This window comes from Ictidomys tridecemlineatus, chromosome 4, assembly GCF_052094955.1.
Source record: "Ictidomys tridecemlineatus isolate mIctTri1 chromosome 4, mIctTri1.hap1, whole genome shotgun sequence".
Classification (NCBI taxonomy): domain Eukaryota; kingdom Metazoa; phylum Chordata; class Mammalia; order Rodentia; family Sciuridae; genus Ictidomys; species Ictidomys tridecemlineatus.
This window is the reverse complement of record NC_135480.1, coordinates 50,288,235-50,304,508: the sequence shown is the minus strand read 5'-3', so window position 1 is coordinate 50,304,508 and position 16,274 is coordinate 50,288,235. Positions and strand designations below refer to the sequence as shown.

At 33.5% G+C, this 16,274-nt stretch overlaps 2 protein-coding genes across 4 annotated transcripts in view; both read left to right on the top strand.

Moving 5' to 3' along the window:
- LOC144377094 (uncharacterized) overlaps window positions 1-11,601 on the top strand; it is a 34,360-nt gene extending 22,759 nt beyond the window's left edge. The window contains exon 2 of the mRNA XM_078046483.1: window positions 8,288-11,601. Coding sequence (XP_077902609.1) covers window positions 8,325-9,935 — 1,611 coding nt within the window. The 5' untranslated portion in view covers window positions 8,288-8,324 and the 3' untranslated portion in view covers window positions 9,936-11,601. The remainder of the gene's footprint in view (window positions 1-8,287) is intronic.
- The window catches only part of Usp47 (ubiquitin specific peptidase 47), a 111,900-nt gene that overhangs the window by 22,767 nt on the left and 72,859 nt on the right, over window positions 1-16,274 (top strand). The window lies entirely within an intron of this gene.

The following is a 16,274-nucleotide window of genomic DNA, read 5'->3' as shown; positions in this document are numbered from 1 at the left end:
TATTTTGATTTAATTTTGTTGTGAAGATGAGACATGTATAAAAGAGTGAATGAATAAATTCAGTACAGCTTAAAGAATAATAAATACTGGGCTGGGGTTATAGCTCAATGGTAGAGCGCTTGCCTCACACGCTTGAATTACTGGATTTGATCCTCAGCACCACATAAAAATAAACCAATAAAATAAAGATTTTTTTAAAAAGAACAATAAATACTCTAATACTTGTGCATCTTGACCAGGATATAAGTCATTAGTAGTATAGAATTTCTCTATGAATCCCTTCCCAATTGTATCCTCACTTCTACTACTATTTTAAGTTTTTATTAATATTACCTTTATTTTCACTACTTGCTGTGTCAATTATATAATGGTCATTTAAAAATTATTTTTGGGCTTTGTAAAAACAATCATTTTGTGGATATTTGTGATATATACAGTATTTTGCTATGATTTGGTCCTTTTATTTATTTTTATGGTTTTGAGATAATCTCTATATTTATGTATATTATAGTAGTTTGTTTATGTTTTAGGATTATGTAGTTTTCCATTGTATGGATGAATTTATTTATCCATCAAAACTCATTTGGGGTGCTTACAATTTTGTGTTCTTGAGCAATGGAAGTTATCATTACTTCTGTACATATCTCCTATTACTTGGGGCAAGAGTTTGTCTAGAAAATAGCCTTTTTATTGTTATTATTATATTTTTAATACACAGGAACCTTGACAGTTATTAATAGTAAAATATATATTTATGTATTCTGTATATTAATCTTAAAAGATATATGTTTTACAAATATTTTCCCCTATTCCTTTGGTTTCCTTTTCATTCTGATAATGCACTTTGATATGTAAAATTTTTATGAAGTCTTAATTTATCTGTTTTTTTTTTTTTTTTAACTTTTCTTTTGGGTATTGGTGTTATACCCAAGAAATATCTCCAAATTCAATGTCATGAAGTGTTTCTCCTGTGTTTTCTTGTAAGGGTTTTTATAGTGTAGCTCTTGCTTTAATGTCTTTGATCTATTTTGAGTTAATTTTCATATCTCTTTTTTTAAAGAGACAAAAACTTTCTAACACATTAAACTGAATAGTAGAATAGACATTTTTTAAATAAAATTTTTTGAGTTGATTGTAGATACCTCTGTAAGTTATGAGAAATGAAACATACATCTCCTGCATTCTTTACCATTTTTCCTCTAATGGTAACATCTTGTAGAATTATAACACAGTATCACAGAGTGATATAGTCAGGATAAAGACTTTTTTTTTCACCACAAGAATCCCTAATATTGCCCTTTTATAACCACACTCATTTCCCTTAACTTCTCTTTAATCCCTGCTGATCACTAAAACTGTTCTCCATTTCCATACTTGAACATTTCAAGAATATAATGAAATTATGCATCTTTTTGTGTTCATTTCTTTAAACTTAGCATAATTCTCTGGGGATTCATCATGTTGTTGCATTTATCAATATTTGGTTCCTATCTGTTGCTTACTAGTTTTCCATGGCATGGGTGTGCCACAATTTGTTTAACCATTCAGCTGATCCACATTTAGTTAATTTTTGTATTAGGTTAGGGGTTAGATTAAGGATTATTTATTTTTGCTTCTTGTTGTCTATTCTTAGCAACATTTGTTTGGGAACTATCTTTTTTTCTCCATTTAGTTGCTTTTGTACCTAGTCAAAAGTCAGTTGGGTGTATTTGTTTGGGCCTTTATTGTGACATTGATCTATGAGTCTTTTTCTCTACCAGTACTACACAGGCTTGATTACTATAGCTATATAATGCATCATGAACTTGGGTAGACTTAAGTTTTCCCGCATTATTGTTTTTTAAGATCCTTTTTGCTTTCCATGTTAATTTTTTTATTACTTTTTTCTCCATACTGGGAATTGAACCTATGCCCTCCCACAAATGCCCTACCCACTGAGTTATATCCCTAGCCCTTAAATTTTTTTTTTATTTTATAATTTTGATCCAACGTCTCCCTAAGTTCTTTATCCTTGCCTCATACTTGGCAATGCTTCTGCCTCAGGTTTCCATGTAGCTGGGATTGCTGGTGTACACCACCATACCTGGTCTCCATGTGAATTATAGAATAATCTTCTCATTATCTTCAGATTTTTTCTGAGATTTTGATAGGGAATGTTTGTACTCTCTAAAACTTATGTTGAAATTTAGTTGCCATTGTAACAATATTGAGAGAGGTCTGCCTTCATGAATGGACTAATGCCATTACTGCAGGAATGGATTCATTATCATGGAAGTGAGTTCACCCTCCTTTCTCTTTTTGTCCTTTTACACTGTGATGCTTTCTGCCATGTTACTGTGCAGCAAGAAGACCCTTGCCAAATGTTGACATCTTGATAAATTCAGTCTCTATAACCATAAGCCCCCCAATTTTTATTCATTATATATGACTGAGTCTCATGTATTCTATTATAGCAGCATAAAACAGACTAAGATAAACCCATTCAGCTATTTGGAAAGAACTAACATCTTTGTTGAGCCTTCCAGTGTAATAACATATTGTATCTCTCCATTTATTTAGGTTTTTTTTTTAATTGTTTTCAGGGACTACATTTCATATAATTTTGATTCTTTTAGGTTTGGTGAAACTTATTTTATTGTCTAGAATGTTGTCTTATCTTTCTATATGTTCCGTGAACATTTGAAAAAGAATACATATTTTGTGCTTGTTTGTTGCAATGTTTTATAAATGTTGATTAGATCTTGTTTGATGATATTGTTCCGATTTTCTGTGTCGTTGTTGATTTTCTATCTGGGTGTTCTACCAGTGTTTGATAGAGCAAGTGTTGACGTCTCCCAACTGTAATCATGGCTATGTCTAATTCTTCTTTCAGTTTTATCAGTTTTGGCATACATTTCTGCAGCTCTGTTTTTTTAGTTCATACACATTTAAGATTGCTGTGTCTTCTTGGTGGGCAGCCCCCTTTATCTCTGATTCCAATAATTTTCTTATTCCTAAGTCATCTACTTTATCTGATATTAACTTTTTATATTAATTCCTGCTTGTTTTTTTTAATTTTTAAAAATTTTTTTGGAACTGGGGATTGAATCCAGGGGCACTCAGCCACTGAGCCTCATCCCCAGGACTATTTTGAATTGTATTAGGACCTCGCTGAGTTGCTGAGGCTGGCTTTGAACTCGCCATCCTCCTGCTTTAGACTCTCCTGAGCCACTGGGATTGCAGATGTACACTACTGTACCTGGCTCTTGCTTTATTTTGATTAATTATTGTACGGTATATTTTTCTCTCCCTTTACTTTCATAGAAAATATTTTTTACATGAACCGTGCACTGTATGTAACTTCACATATGCTTGTATTTGATACATATATGTTTGCTATAGTAATGTATTTTACATATGTCTGCATCTGTGTATAAATATAAATATATATTGATTTTCTTGAATACAGCATATCTTATTTTTTTTAACATACTCTGCTAGTCTCTTTCTTTAAGTTGGTATATTTAGACCATTTACATTTAATGTCATGATTAACATTAGAACTTAATTATGCCATTTTCGTTGTTTTCATTCTTGGTTTCTTTTACCTACTTCCTGTGAATTTGATATTTTTTAAAGCTGCATTTTTATTAACTTGTGGTATTTGTTATTGTATCTCTTTGGTAACTTTTTAGTGATTTCTCTAGGTATTACATTATATATACCCATTTATCAGTCTATTGGTGTTATTTTATTAGTTCAAATGAAATGTAGAAACTTTATTTTCCTTTACCCTTCCCTGTATTTAATATAATTGCGTTAAACAGACATCAGTCAGTGCTTTAATTTTACTTCAACAGTCAATAAAAATTCAAGAGAAGGAAAGTATTATAATTAGTAATGCTTTTGCTTACAATAGCTTTTATTCTTATGTTCTTTGATCTTTTGATCGTCTCTCTTTTATTTACAGAACTTCCTTTCACTTTTCATTTAGGGTAGCTCCATAGGAGTTTTCCTTTATTTGAGGATGTCTTGAATTCTGCTTGATTACTAAAGCAATTCCTGGGTTATTCCTGAAGGATATTTTTGCTGGAATTCTGGGTTGACAATTATTTTCTGTAAGCATCTGAAAAATATTATGCCACTTTCTACTGTCCTCCATGGTTCTGGTATAAAGTTATCTCTCTCTTTTGTTCATGTTTTTTTTTTTTTTTTTAAAATATTTATTTATTTTTTAGTTATTGGCGGACACAACATCTTTGTTTGTATGTGGGGCTGGAGAATCGAACCCGGGCCGCACGCATGCCAGGCAAACGCACTACCGCTTGAGCCACATCCCCAGCCCCTTGTTCATGTTTTTTAACCCTTTTTCTTTATCTCACCTTTTTACTTTTAAGTTTCTAGTGCTGTGTCTTCAAGTTCATTAATCTTTTCTTCAGTATTGCCTAATCTGTTCATCCCATCTATTGTATACTCATCTCAGATATGGTACTTTACATTTCTAGAAACCCGAGTTAGGCTTTTTGTTTTTTTAATCTTTCATGATTTCCCTTAACATACTGTCTTCTGTTCCTGAAATATGAAATATAAACTTTATAATCTGCTTTTCTATGAATTCTATCATCTGTACCATTTCTGTATTAGTTTTCATCAGTAGGTTTTCCCCCTCACTCTAGATCATTTTTCCACTTTGCTTTGTTTATTTTCAGTTGGATACTAGACTTTGTGAATTTTACCTTGATAGATGCTAGTTTTTTTTTTTTAATTCCATAAATATTCTCAAGCTCTGTTATAAGATGCAGTTCTTCTAAACTTGGGGAGGCTAGATAGAAATAGCCTTTTAAATTTAGCCTCATTTGATCTTATTACTGAGTGCTTTTATTTGATGGCTTGTGTATTAGGAGGTTTTGTTTAACTCTGGCTGGAGGGAACCTACCTTATCTTTAAGACTCCTTTACTTGCCTCAGGTAGCTTCTTCATACATATATGATGTGGAGTACTCAGCTGAATACTTAAGGAGCACCACTCTGCAGATCTCTATGCTTTCTTCTCTCCTGTTGACTGCCCTGTGAATTGTAGCTAAACTGCATCCCCACACCACACCAAACCCCCAACTTCCATCTTTTTGGCTCAAGAAGATTGTTGCATTCTATCTGGGTTCTTCCCTCTATTGCAGCTTGAAAGGTGGTGTACCTTGTTGTTGCTTTCACAGGATTCATTGTCCTGAGTTACCTGTTCTACATTTCCAAACATTTTATTTTTTTTTAATCTAGTTTTTTAACTTGTTTAATGGGGGAGGATAAATACAGTCTGCTATTTTGTATTTTCTCAGAATACAAGTTTTTTGAAGGCCAGACAATAAACAAGTAAAATATTAGTAGATATATCAAGTGACTGTAAGAACTATGGAAAAATCTGAGTAAGGAAGGGAGATTAAGAGTACCTAGAGGATTGTGTTTAAATAAGATGGTGAGAGCGAGACCTGACTAAGAAATGGGCTCTTATGATTATCTGTTGTTGTATAACAATTTGTCCCCAAATCCAGTGACTTTTGATAAAAACAATATGCACTTTGGTCAAGACTGGTCTCTGACAGCTTGTTTATGCTGTGCTGGCTGGCAGCTGAAGGCAGCTGAGAGGCTGGGGACTGGAAGATGATCTGAAGCCTTCCTTAGCTGTAAGCTAGTTGATGGCGGTTCTCAACTGGGATCTCATTTGGGCTGAGCTGGCACATCTACACATGGCCTTTTCATATGGCTGCTTGGCTTCCTCATAGCATAGTATCTGGTCTCTAAGATCAAGCATCTGAGGAATAGCCAAGAGTTGTCACTACTTTTTCTAACCCAATCTTGAAAGTTATGTTATATAGCGTAGGGAGTCACTAAGGTTGATCCATATTGAAAGGCACTATAACTTAGACTCCTGATTTTTTTTTCTGGGAGTCATGTATAAGAATTTATGGGCATATTTTAAAGCTACCACAATATTTATGAGGCTACCAAGGGAAAAGTATTCTAGGTACACTGCACAGAAATACAAAGAGCAGGAGGATGGTGGATGTTTCATAGACTAGATTTGTTTGTGGTTTAGTTCCCACTGTCCTCTTGTCATCTCTTTGAGGATAAGGGCTTTGTAACTATATATATTCTAAACACCTAGAACTGTTTTGATGGTTGATTGTACTTCATTACGGGTCTGTGGAAGAAAGGTATCAAAAATCCTAAACATGAGTATATAGCCTTGTAGACAAGCAGTGCTTGGAGTGAAAATTTGAAGGTGCTTAGATGCCTGTTAATAGCAGATTAGTTAAATTAGTTTGTCTATAATGAAAGGCTGCACTGTTTTTGTTGTTGTTCTTAATCCCTAGTCCTTTAAAAAAAGAAAAAAATTGAAACAGGGTGCTAAGTTGCTTAGTCCTTGGTAAATTGCTGAGGCTGGCTTTGGACTTGGAACACTGCAAATTTTAAACTAAATGTTTTGGCACAGGAAGGGGAGTATTGAGGGGCAAGAAATAATTTAAATAAGGGTGTATAAAATGATCTTACTTGGTTATAAATTAAAATTTCTCTACTAAATATATGTATAGAATGGAGAAGATTCTGGTAGAATGTATATCAGATAGTTAATAATTACTGTAGAGGTTATTTTAGATTTGTTATTTTAAAAAAACTTATTGCTGTTAGAATTATATTTCTATTGTAAAACCAAAATTGCCCTTTAAATCACTATGTTGTTTTCTTTTTATTAACCAAAGAAGGAGGAGGGAGATAAGTATGTACAGAAAAAGCATAAAACGTTGTAATACCAAGATCTTTCAGATTATCTCTTGATGATGGGTTACTTGGATTTTTTTTTAAATGTTTACTTTCTTATTGATAAAAAGCTTGTCTTACGGTAAGAAAAAGGCTTATATTAAGGGGAAATAGTTGTATGAGATAATGTTAAGTAGCCTTATTTTATGAGTAGCTATTATGAAAAATCCAAATTTATAAAATAGTAAAATCAGGGATCTCTTGATTTAGAAAGTAACTGCTAAATACTTTTAGTGGATTGAAAATATTTTGTGGCTTAGCACATTTGATTTACAAGGAATTCTTAAGCTACCTCTCTTTTAAAATATGCCTGTGTCCTGCATTAATCTTATTCTTTATCATTATACTATAGGTTTTTAGTAATCATACAAGACTGAAGCTAGCATAAAAATTACTTTAATAGGTATTGTATCACATTAATGTCTATTATTGCTATCATTTCCCTGTCTTACTCCTTTATCTTATAGAAACAATTGATAATTAATTTTGTTCTTATATACCATAGGATGTATTTTGGAGATGCAGACAAAATATCTTTGATGAAATGAAGAAGAAATTTTTACAGGTAGTCTGCTGATGTAATTGCTTTAGTGTGATAATCAGCAGAGCAAGTAACAGCATGTTAATATTTTGTTTAATAACAAAGCATGTCTTAAATCTTATGCTTATTTGGCTATTTTATTTCTGTCTAGTTTTAATAACTGAAAGTAATTTTCCATGAATTTGTCTCATAGTCCCTTGCTTTTAGTCAATGACTGATATAAAAGCCATGGAACCCTTTGTTTTGACTTTGGGTATGGTACTCGTTTGTTTTTTACATTTATATATATTTTCAAAACCTTTTTTTTTTTTTTTTTAAAAATACCAGGGATTGAACCAAGGGGCTCACTGAGCCACATCCCCAGCCCTTCCTTTTCTTAATATTTGATTTTTAGAAACAGGGTCTCACTGAATTGCTAAGGGTTTTGCTAAGTTGCTAACATTGATTTTGAACTCAAAATCCTCTTGCCTCAGCCTCCTGAGCTGCTGGGATGACCACCATACCCAGCTATTTTCTGAATTATTAATAGTGCTAGAACTTAAATGATCTAATAATTTACAGAGTTACAACCCAGAATCTTATATGAAGCATAAATAAAATTATCACCTTCTTGATATTCTGTGCGCATTATAAACCTAGACTTTACTATGATGTAGTATTCTGTTCTAACCCTTACATAATATTTAATTATCCTTGGGTCCCTTTAGCTCTAAGTTATTTCTCCAAAACTCCTCAATTAATCTCTTTTGTGTTCCCCAAGTGTGGTAAGAGACCACTTAGATAAAGACCACATAAATAGTATCTTTGAGATAGGGTGGTGAGATGATCTTAAAAATCTTTTACTTTTAAGTAAATTAGGACCTTCATGAGTAGCCCAGTGACTATCAATTAAAAATAACATGGTCTGAATGAGGCTGATACATTTTATAATTTTCAATGAGCACCTTTTTTGTAGGCTTCTGTCCTGGATCCGGAGCCCAGGTGTCTGTGCTATGCAGAATCTGAAAACAAACCACAGGGAGAACACTGAGAACCCTGAGAGCCAGGAAATGGAACTGTTAACATTTATGGATATAGCCATTGATTTTACTGAAGAGGAGTGGGAATGCCTTCAGCCTGCTCAGAAAAATTTATATAGAGATGTGATGCTTGAGAACTATAGAAACTTGGCCTTCCTGGCCATGACTCCTAATCATATCCAAGAATATTCACCAGAAAAGGGCCTAAAACATATATTACATGAAGTGATAAGTGCAAAATATGGAAGTTGTGATCTTGCCTATTTACCACAAAAGAAAATATGGAAAACTACAAGTGAGAGTGAACACCAGAAATCATATAAAAAATCAGGCCTTGTTCATCACCAGAAAATGTATACTGGAGAGAAGCCCTACGAATATAAAGAATGTTACAAAGCTTTTAGTAAAAAAAAAGGTCTTATTTACCACAGAGGAACCCACAATGGAGAGAAGCCCTACAAATGTAAAGAATGTGGCAAAGCTTTTGGTCAAAAATTAAACCTTATTCGCCACAGAAGAACTCATACTGGAAAGAAGCCCTACAAATGTAAAGATTGTGGCAAAGCTTTTGGTCAAAAATCAAACCTTATTTGGCACAGTAGAACTCACACTGGAGAGAAGCCCTATAAGTGTAAAGATTGTGGCAAAGCTTTTGGTCAAAAATCAAACCTTATTTGGCACAGCAGAACTCACACTGGAGAGAAGCCCTACAAATGTAAAGATTGTGACAAAGCTTTTGGTCAAAAATCAAACCTTATTTGGCACAGCAGAACTCACACTGGAGAGAAGCCCTACAAATGTAAAGAATGTGGCAAAGCTTTTGGTCAAAAATCACACCTTATTCGCCACAGCAGAACACACACTGGAGAGAAGCCCTACAAATGTAAAGAATGTGGCAAAGCTTTTGGTCAAAAATCAAACCTTATTCGCCACAGCAGAACTCACACTGGAGAGAAGCCCTACAAATGTAAAGATTGTGGTAAAGCTTTTGGTCACAAATCGGTCTTTATTTACCACAGCAGAACTCACACTGGAGAGAAGCCCTACAAATGTAAAGATTGTGGCAAAGCTTTTGGTCACAAATCACACCTTATTTGCCACATCAGAACTCACACTGGAGAGAAGCCCTACAAATGTAAAGAATGTGGCAAAGCTTTTGGTCAAAAATCACACCTTATACGCCACAGAAGAACTCACACTGGAGAGAAGCCCTACAAATGTAAAGATTGTGGCAAAGCTTATGGTCAAAAATCAAATCTTATTTGGCACAGAAGAACTCACACTGGAGAGAAGCCCTACAAATGTAAAGATTGTGGCAAAGCTTTTGGTCACAAATCGGACCTTATTTACCACAGTAGAACTCACACTGGAGAGAAGCCCTACAAATGTAAAGATTGTGGCAAAACTTTTGGTCACAAATCACACCTTATTCACCACAGCAGAACACTCACTGGAGAAAAGCCCTACAAATGTAAAGAATGTGGCAAAGCTTTTGCTCAAAAATCACACCTTATTCGCCACAGCAGAACTCACACTGGAGAGAAGCCCTACAAATTTAAAGAACGTGGCAAAGCTTTTTGTTGAAAATCATACCTTACTTGCCACATCAGAACTCACACTGGAGAGAAGCCCTACAAATGTAAAGAATGTGGCAAAGCTTTTGGTCAAAAATCACTCCTAATTTGCCACAGTAGAACTCACACTGGAGAGAAGCCCTACAAATGTAAAGATTGTGGCAAAGCTTTTGGTCGAAAATCAGACCTTATTTACCACAGGAGAACTCACAGTGGAGAGAAACCCTACAAATGTACAGAATGTGGCAGAGCTTTTGGTGACACATAAAACCTTATTCACCAGAGGAGAAATCACAGTGGAGAGATACCCTACAAATGTAAAGAATGTGGCAAAGCTTTTGGTCAAAAATAGACCTTCTTCACCACAGCAGAACTCACTGGAGAGAAGCCCTACAAATGTAAAGAATGTGGCAAAGCTTTTACTCAAAAATCAGGCTTTATTTGCCACAGAAGAACTCACACTAGAGAGAAGCCTTACAAATGTAAAGAATGTGGCTATGCGTTCAGTCAAACATCACACCTTATTTGCCACAACAGAACTCACACTGGAGAGAAGCCTCACAAATGCAAAGTATGTGACAAAGTTTTTACTCAAATACTACATTGCTTATTTGCCACAGAAGAATTTACACTGGAGAGAAACCTTACAAATATAAGGAATGTGGCAAAGCTTTTAGCAATAAAACAGGCCTTATTCACCACAACGGAACTCACACTGGAGATTAGCCCTACAAAAGTGAATACATGTGGAAAAGCTTTTAATAAAAAATAAAACTTTTTTTTTTAAAGAGAGAATGAGAGAGGAGAGAGAGAGAATTTTTAATATTTATTTTTTAGTTCTCGGCAGACACAACATCTTTGTTGGTATGTGGTGCTGAGGATCGAACCCGGGCCGCACGCATGCCAGGTAAGCGCGCTACCGCTTGAGCCACATCCCCAGCCCTAAAAAATAAAACTTTTTTCACCACAGCAGAAGACATCCTGGTGAATTTGAAATGTGAATAAAGTAATAATACTTTTAAAGAAAGACTAAACCTTGGGGCTGGGGTTATGGTTCCATGGTAGAGTGCTAGCCTTGCATATTTGAGATCCTGGGTTCGATCCTCAGCACCACATAAAAATAAATAAGTGAAATTAAGGTATTAATTAAGAAATTAACTAAAAAATAAGCATTAAAAAAAGAAAGACTAAACCTTATTAACAACAGAATTTATACAGAAAAGAACCCCTACAAATTGAAACAATGCAGCAAAGCATTTAATAAGAAATCAGTTCTTTTCACCAGTAGGCTACTTATTCTGGAAAGAAGACATCTAAATGTAGAGAATGTAGAAACATTTTAAGTTATATATTACTAGGCATCAGAGAAAACACACTGGAGAGAAGCTCTACAAATGAGACCATTGTACCATTACTCTAAGAAAGGGACAACATTTGATCCTCACCACAATAACCATAGCATAGAGAAAATTTTGAAATGTGAAAATTGACAATGTGACAATGCCTCTAAAAGGTATTCAGCAATACTCAGCACCTGTGGATACATACTGGTGAGAGAAAATACAAATGGAAAAAAAATGTAGCTACATGTTTCTTAAACACTGCTTATTTTTGGAGAATTCATTGTGCCCAGAAACTCTAAAAAGTTAAATAATATGTATTTAAATATTACAAATATACAATATTATTCCAAAATGTAAAAAAAAATTCAATGAGCAAAAATATTCATACAAGCATTCTCTTTTTAATCTGTGACAATATATTAATAATGAACTATGGCTCTAAGCTTTAATTTCTTACCTCATGTAGCTTCTGTACCATGAACTAAAGAAAATGGACTTTTGAGTGTGTGTATGTTTACTTACAACCATGATATTCTTTCTAATATCCTTGAAAGGAAGGCAATCTTGAGAGAAAATGGGTTGGCTATTAAATGTTGAGGTAGAGGTTACTTCATAATATTTTCATTATTTATCTTAGGCTTTTATTTTCTCAGAAAAATTAAATGTTGTTTAATATTAACTTGTTTTCTGCATGCTGATGACAAGTTGAACATACACCATCAGTTGTGTACTTTGTGTTTTTTAATAAGAAACACCTAGGAATTATTTTATTTAAAAATTATGCTTGTTAACATCTAAAAAGTCAGATTTGAATTTAGAACCATGAGAAATGACAAGAAAAGGAAACAAGATGATTTAAGAGGCAAATGTGCTTTCATCAGGCTCTAGAGTTTCTTGGAAGAATGTTCTATGTTAACCATGTCTGGGTGTTCCTAGCAGCAGTTCTGTCTTAGGAAGAAAATTATGCTTTCCATGTTTTTATCACAATTTGTTTTAGCTTTTGTAAACATGATTATGGCTTTCTTCAGATTCTGCCAGTAAATCTAGCTTAGTTTCTTTGATGAGGTTGGGCATAACACTCAGCATGTATGGTGTTAAATATGATGACTTTGTCCTTATTCTCACAAGTATAATAGTATTATGAGTTGTCTATAAAATAAGTAGTTTTAATTTTATGATTTATACTTTTTTGTATTTGGCTAGACAACTTTGTGCCATTTTAATAGCTCAACTAATATGTAGTAAATGTTTTTCTATAAGAAACATGCTTTAGGCTTTTCTGATTCCTTGAATTCATAGAACTCTTTTGACCAAAAAAAAAAAAATTTCTTCCTTTCCAAGATTATGATACATCCTCAGAGGTCTTTTCTTATATATTGTGTATAACACTAAAATGGGCTCCTTCACCCCCAACACCACTATTACCACATCTTTCTCAACTAGTATCTGTGTGTGCTTAATTGTTTTTTACTGTGTTTTTGTTATCTATTGCTTTGTAACATACTACCCTAAAATTTAATGACATAAAAGAACAATTAGTTTATTTACTCACGATTCTTTGAGATGGGATTTGGGCAAGGACTTAGCTATTCAATTCTGCTGCAAGTGACATCATTACTTGGTTCCATTCACCTGTTGCTGGCTTTGGATGGAATGTAAAAGAAGGTTTTTCTCATACATCAGACGAGTGCTTCCACTAAGTGGCCAGTTTCTCTGTGGATTGTATGTCGATCCCAGAGCAATTGGATTTTTTAAGTGCTATAAGAGGGAAGGTTTCAGGAAGTACAAAAGCAAAGTTACTAGTTTCTCTGAAGGCCCTGCCTCAAGTTACACAGTATCATTTTTGTCACATTCTAAGGGTCCTAGATGTTCACCCTGCCAGTCCAGATTCATGGGAAGAAGGAAGAGAATAGCAAAAAATTTTCACCATCTGTAATCACCCTGAAGAGAAAGGGGAAAAAAAATATATATATATGTGTGTGTGTGTGTGTGTGTGTGTGTATATATATATATATATATATATATATATATATATATATGTATGTTGGTTGTTGCCCTATTTTCCCAATTCTAAGAAATACCTTTTCCATTTAAATGTTTTAGAAAGTTATATTGTAGAGGGTGGGGTTTTTCCCCCCTTTATCAGTTCCCAAATTGGAGTTGGGGAACGAGGAAATTTTTTTTAATATTCAATTTTTAGTTGTAGATGGACACAATATCTCTATTTATTTATTTATTTTTATGTGGTGCTGAGAATTGAACCTAGGGTCTCACACATGGGAGGCAAGCACTCTACCGCTGAGCCATAACCCCAGCCCCGAAGGAGGAAATTTCACCTCAGTGTGATTAGTGTAGGCAAAAGTGATTCTGGAAGTTAGATGAAATCTATGAATGGTAGCCACATATTAGATTTAATTACAGGTGAAATAAAGAATGGACCAGAAGGTTGAGTATAAAGTTATTGTTAAAAGTGGCTAGACTAGAACTTTAAGGAAGTGCCTTTTGTTTATTTGTTTAAATTATATTAGAATTGAATTCAAGAATAAATGTGATTGGTCCAGAAATTTTACATATGGAAACAGAAACTATGCAAAGTTTTATGTAGGCATTCATCATAGAATTATTTTTTAGGAGTATATAAAAAAAGTCTAACCTAAGACCCATGGAAACAAAATTAAGTAAATTATTATTGATTCATGTATTAAAAAATACTATTAAAATACTATTCAGCTATTAAAAGGATGAGTTAGACCTGACAAGACTGGAAGTTGGAAAACAACATGAAGATTCTAATTCATTGTTTATATTTAAGAAGCCTGCATGTATGTGTGTGTGTGTATGTGTTGAGTTATGGAATTACTGGGGATTTCCATATTTTCCTGTGTAGTCTTTTTTTAAAAAGTTTTTTAGTTGTAATTGGACACAATACCTTTATTTTTTTTAATGTGATGCTGAGAATCGAACCCAGTACTTCGCACATGCTGGACTAGCGTTCCACCACTGAACTACAACCCAGCCCCCCTGTATATAGTCTTATTAGTTTTAAAAAACTGAGCATAAATATATGTATATGTATATGTATATATATAGAAAAAGAAAGCTATAGTCATTTTTTTTAAAGAATAAAGGACACATAATATTAAATTTTGTGTTTACCTACAACATGTTTAGTCTTCAGGTGGGATTCTATTGGGGGTTAAGCTCCTCACGTCTTTAGATAGAAGAAAAGAAGTTTGGAGTGCTTATGCTTTGCACTTACATATTTAGAGAAAGAACCAAGAACTGGCAATGTCTGGCCACACGATGTTGCCACATGACTGTTGTTATGTCTATTACTATACAGCACTTTTAATTTCTGAATTTTTAAGTAAAGTCATCTTCTTTGGACAATCAACTCAAGCCCATCTGAAACTTTAAAATCTAGCTAGTGTAATATTTTATACCAAAAATCACTTAAATCATTCAAAACTAACTTACCTCTGAAGTTTACTATTGGAACTATAAAAATGAATCTTTGGTAGTTGAAATAATTGAGTTTTTCTTTCCTTTAGTGTAGACCAGAGATTATTTTTAAAGCTCCATTTATCTTTCTTAATTTTCAGAAATTTCATTTTTAAAAGTTATTATTAGTAATTAAATATTTTGATTTGTCTGAAATGTAATGCTAGCCAATCTGTTTCAAATATTATCCTTTTATAGCAACTAATTTCTGTTTTAAATTAATTGGATTAACCTTAATTTACATATCCTTTGCAAACCCCAAATTATTTTGCAGAAATAAATTATGGTTGTTTTATTTCACTGAGCAAACTAAACTTTAACCTTGTGACTAACCTGTTTTTAGTACTAGTCAATAGTAATAATTATTTTTATTTTAAAATGGATAATATAGAAGCAACAGGAGGTTGGAGTTGATTTTGTTGTTAAAAAAAAGGAAGTCTTACACAACATCTAGATTATATTTCTGAATGGCTTATGATGATATTTGTCAGTTTAATTCCTCTAGTTAAACAATTGCTGCTCCTGACTTTCAGGAAAAGTAAGAGATCTACTTCACCAGATTTGTATATTAGAATACTCTTTAGATTGAAGAAATATTAGATTGGAAGAAATTAAACTTCTCAGAAACCCATTGTCATAATTTAGATGTAAGATATTCTGATTGTTGTAGGCAGGAATAAAGAGCGTGAGAAGTTCAAGGGATAAGTAGAAGGTAGAATTGATAGGATTTGATGGTAGTGTCAGGTGAAAAAGAGGAGTGAAACTGATGCTCAGCCCAGCTTTCTGTTTCAAACAGCTAGGTGTTAGAAATTCCTTTACTCAAGTATTTGATGTAATCACTACCGCTGTGGAAAGTAGAAAGAAGACTGTTTTGCAAGTGCTTAAGGATGGGCATAATTTCTTAGAGAAACTCCTTTTATTTAATACCTTTGTCTTAATAATTACTGAATTATACACCAGATGAAAAAGGAGAAAGGAAAACTTGTGACCCAAATTCTTTTCCAGATTGGCAATTGAAAAGATTTTTTTTTCCTTGTTTTTCCCTCTCCCTACTTCTTGCTGATTTGTTTCAATAAGTTCAGCTCCTAACACATTGATATGTGGGGCTTTTTGGAAATGTGGAATATGATATAGCAGCCTAAAAGGTTAGACTAGGATTTTGTAATATTTAGACAATGGACACTTTCCTTTTCTTCAGGAGACCCAGAAATGCTAGGTTTGACTTTTGGCCTGGTAATGACACATTTTTAAGGACCAGATTTTATAATTTGTAACTTAAGATAGTCACAGCTTGTTGACCATTGCTTTACAAACTTGAAAGGTAAAAGCAGATATACAGAAGAATGACTTTCGATTCTGAAATATGCCTTAGTTTTTCCAAAATTAACATCTGTGGTGCTTATATGTTTGACATATCAATTGGAAGATGTTTCAGACCTAATTTTAAAAAAGTAATAATACTAGTACAGAGAAAATAATTCCTATTTTGTGGGTTCTTTGACATT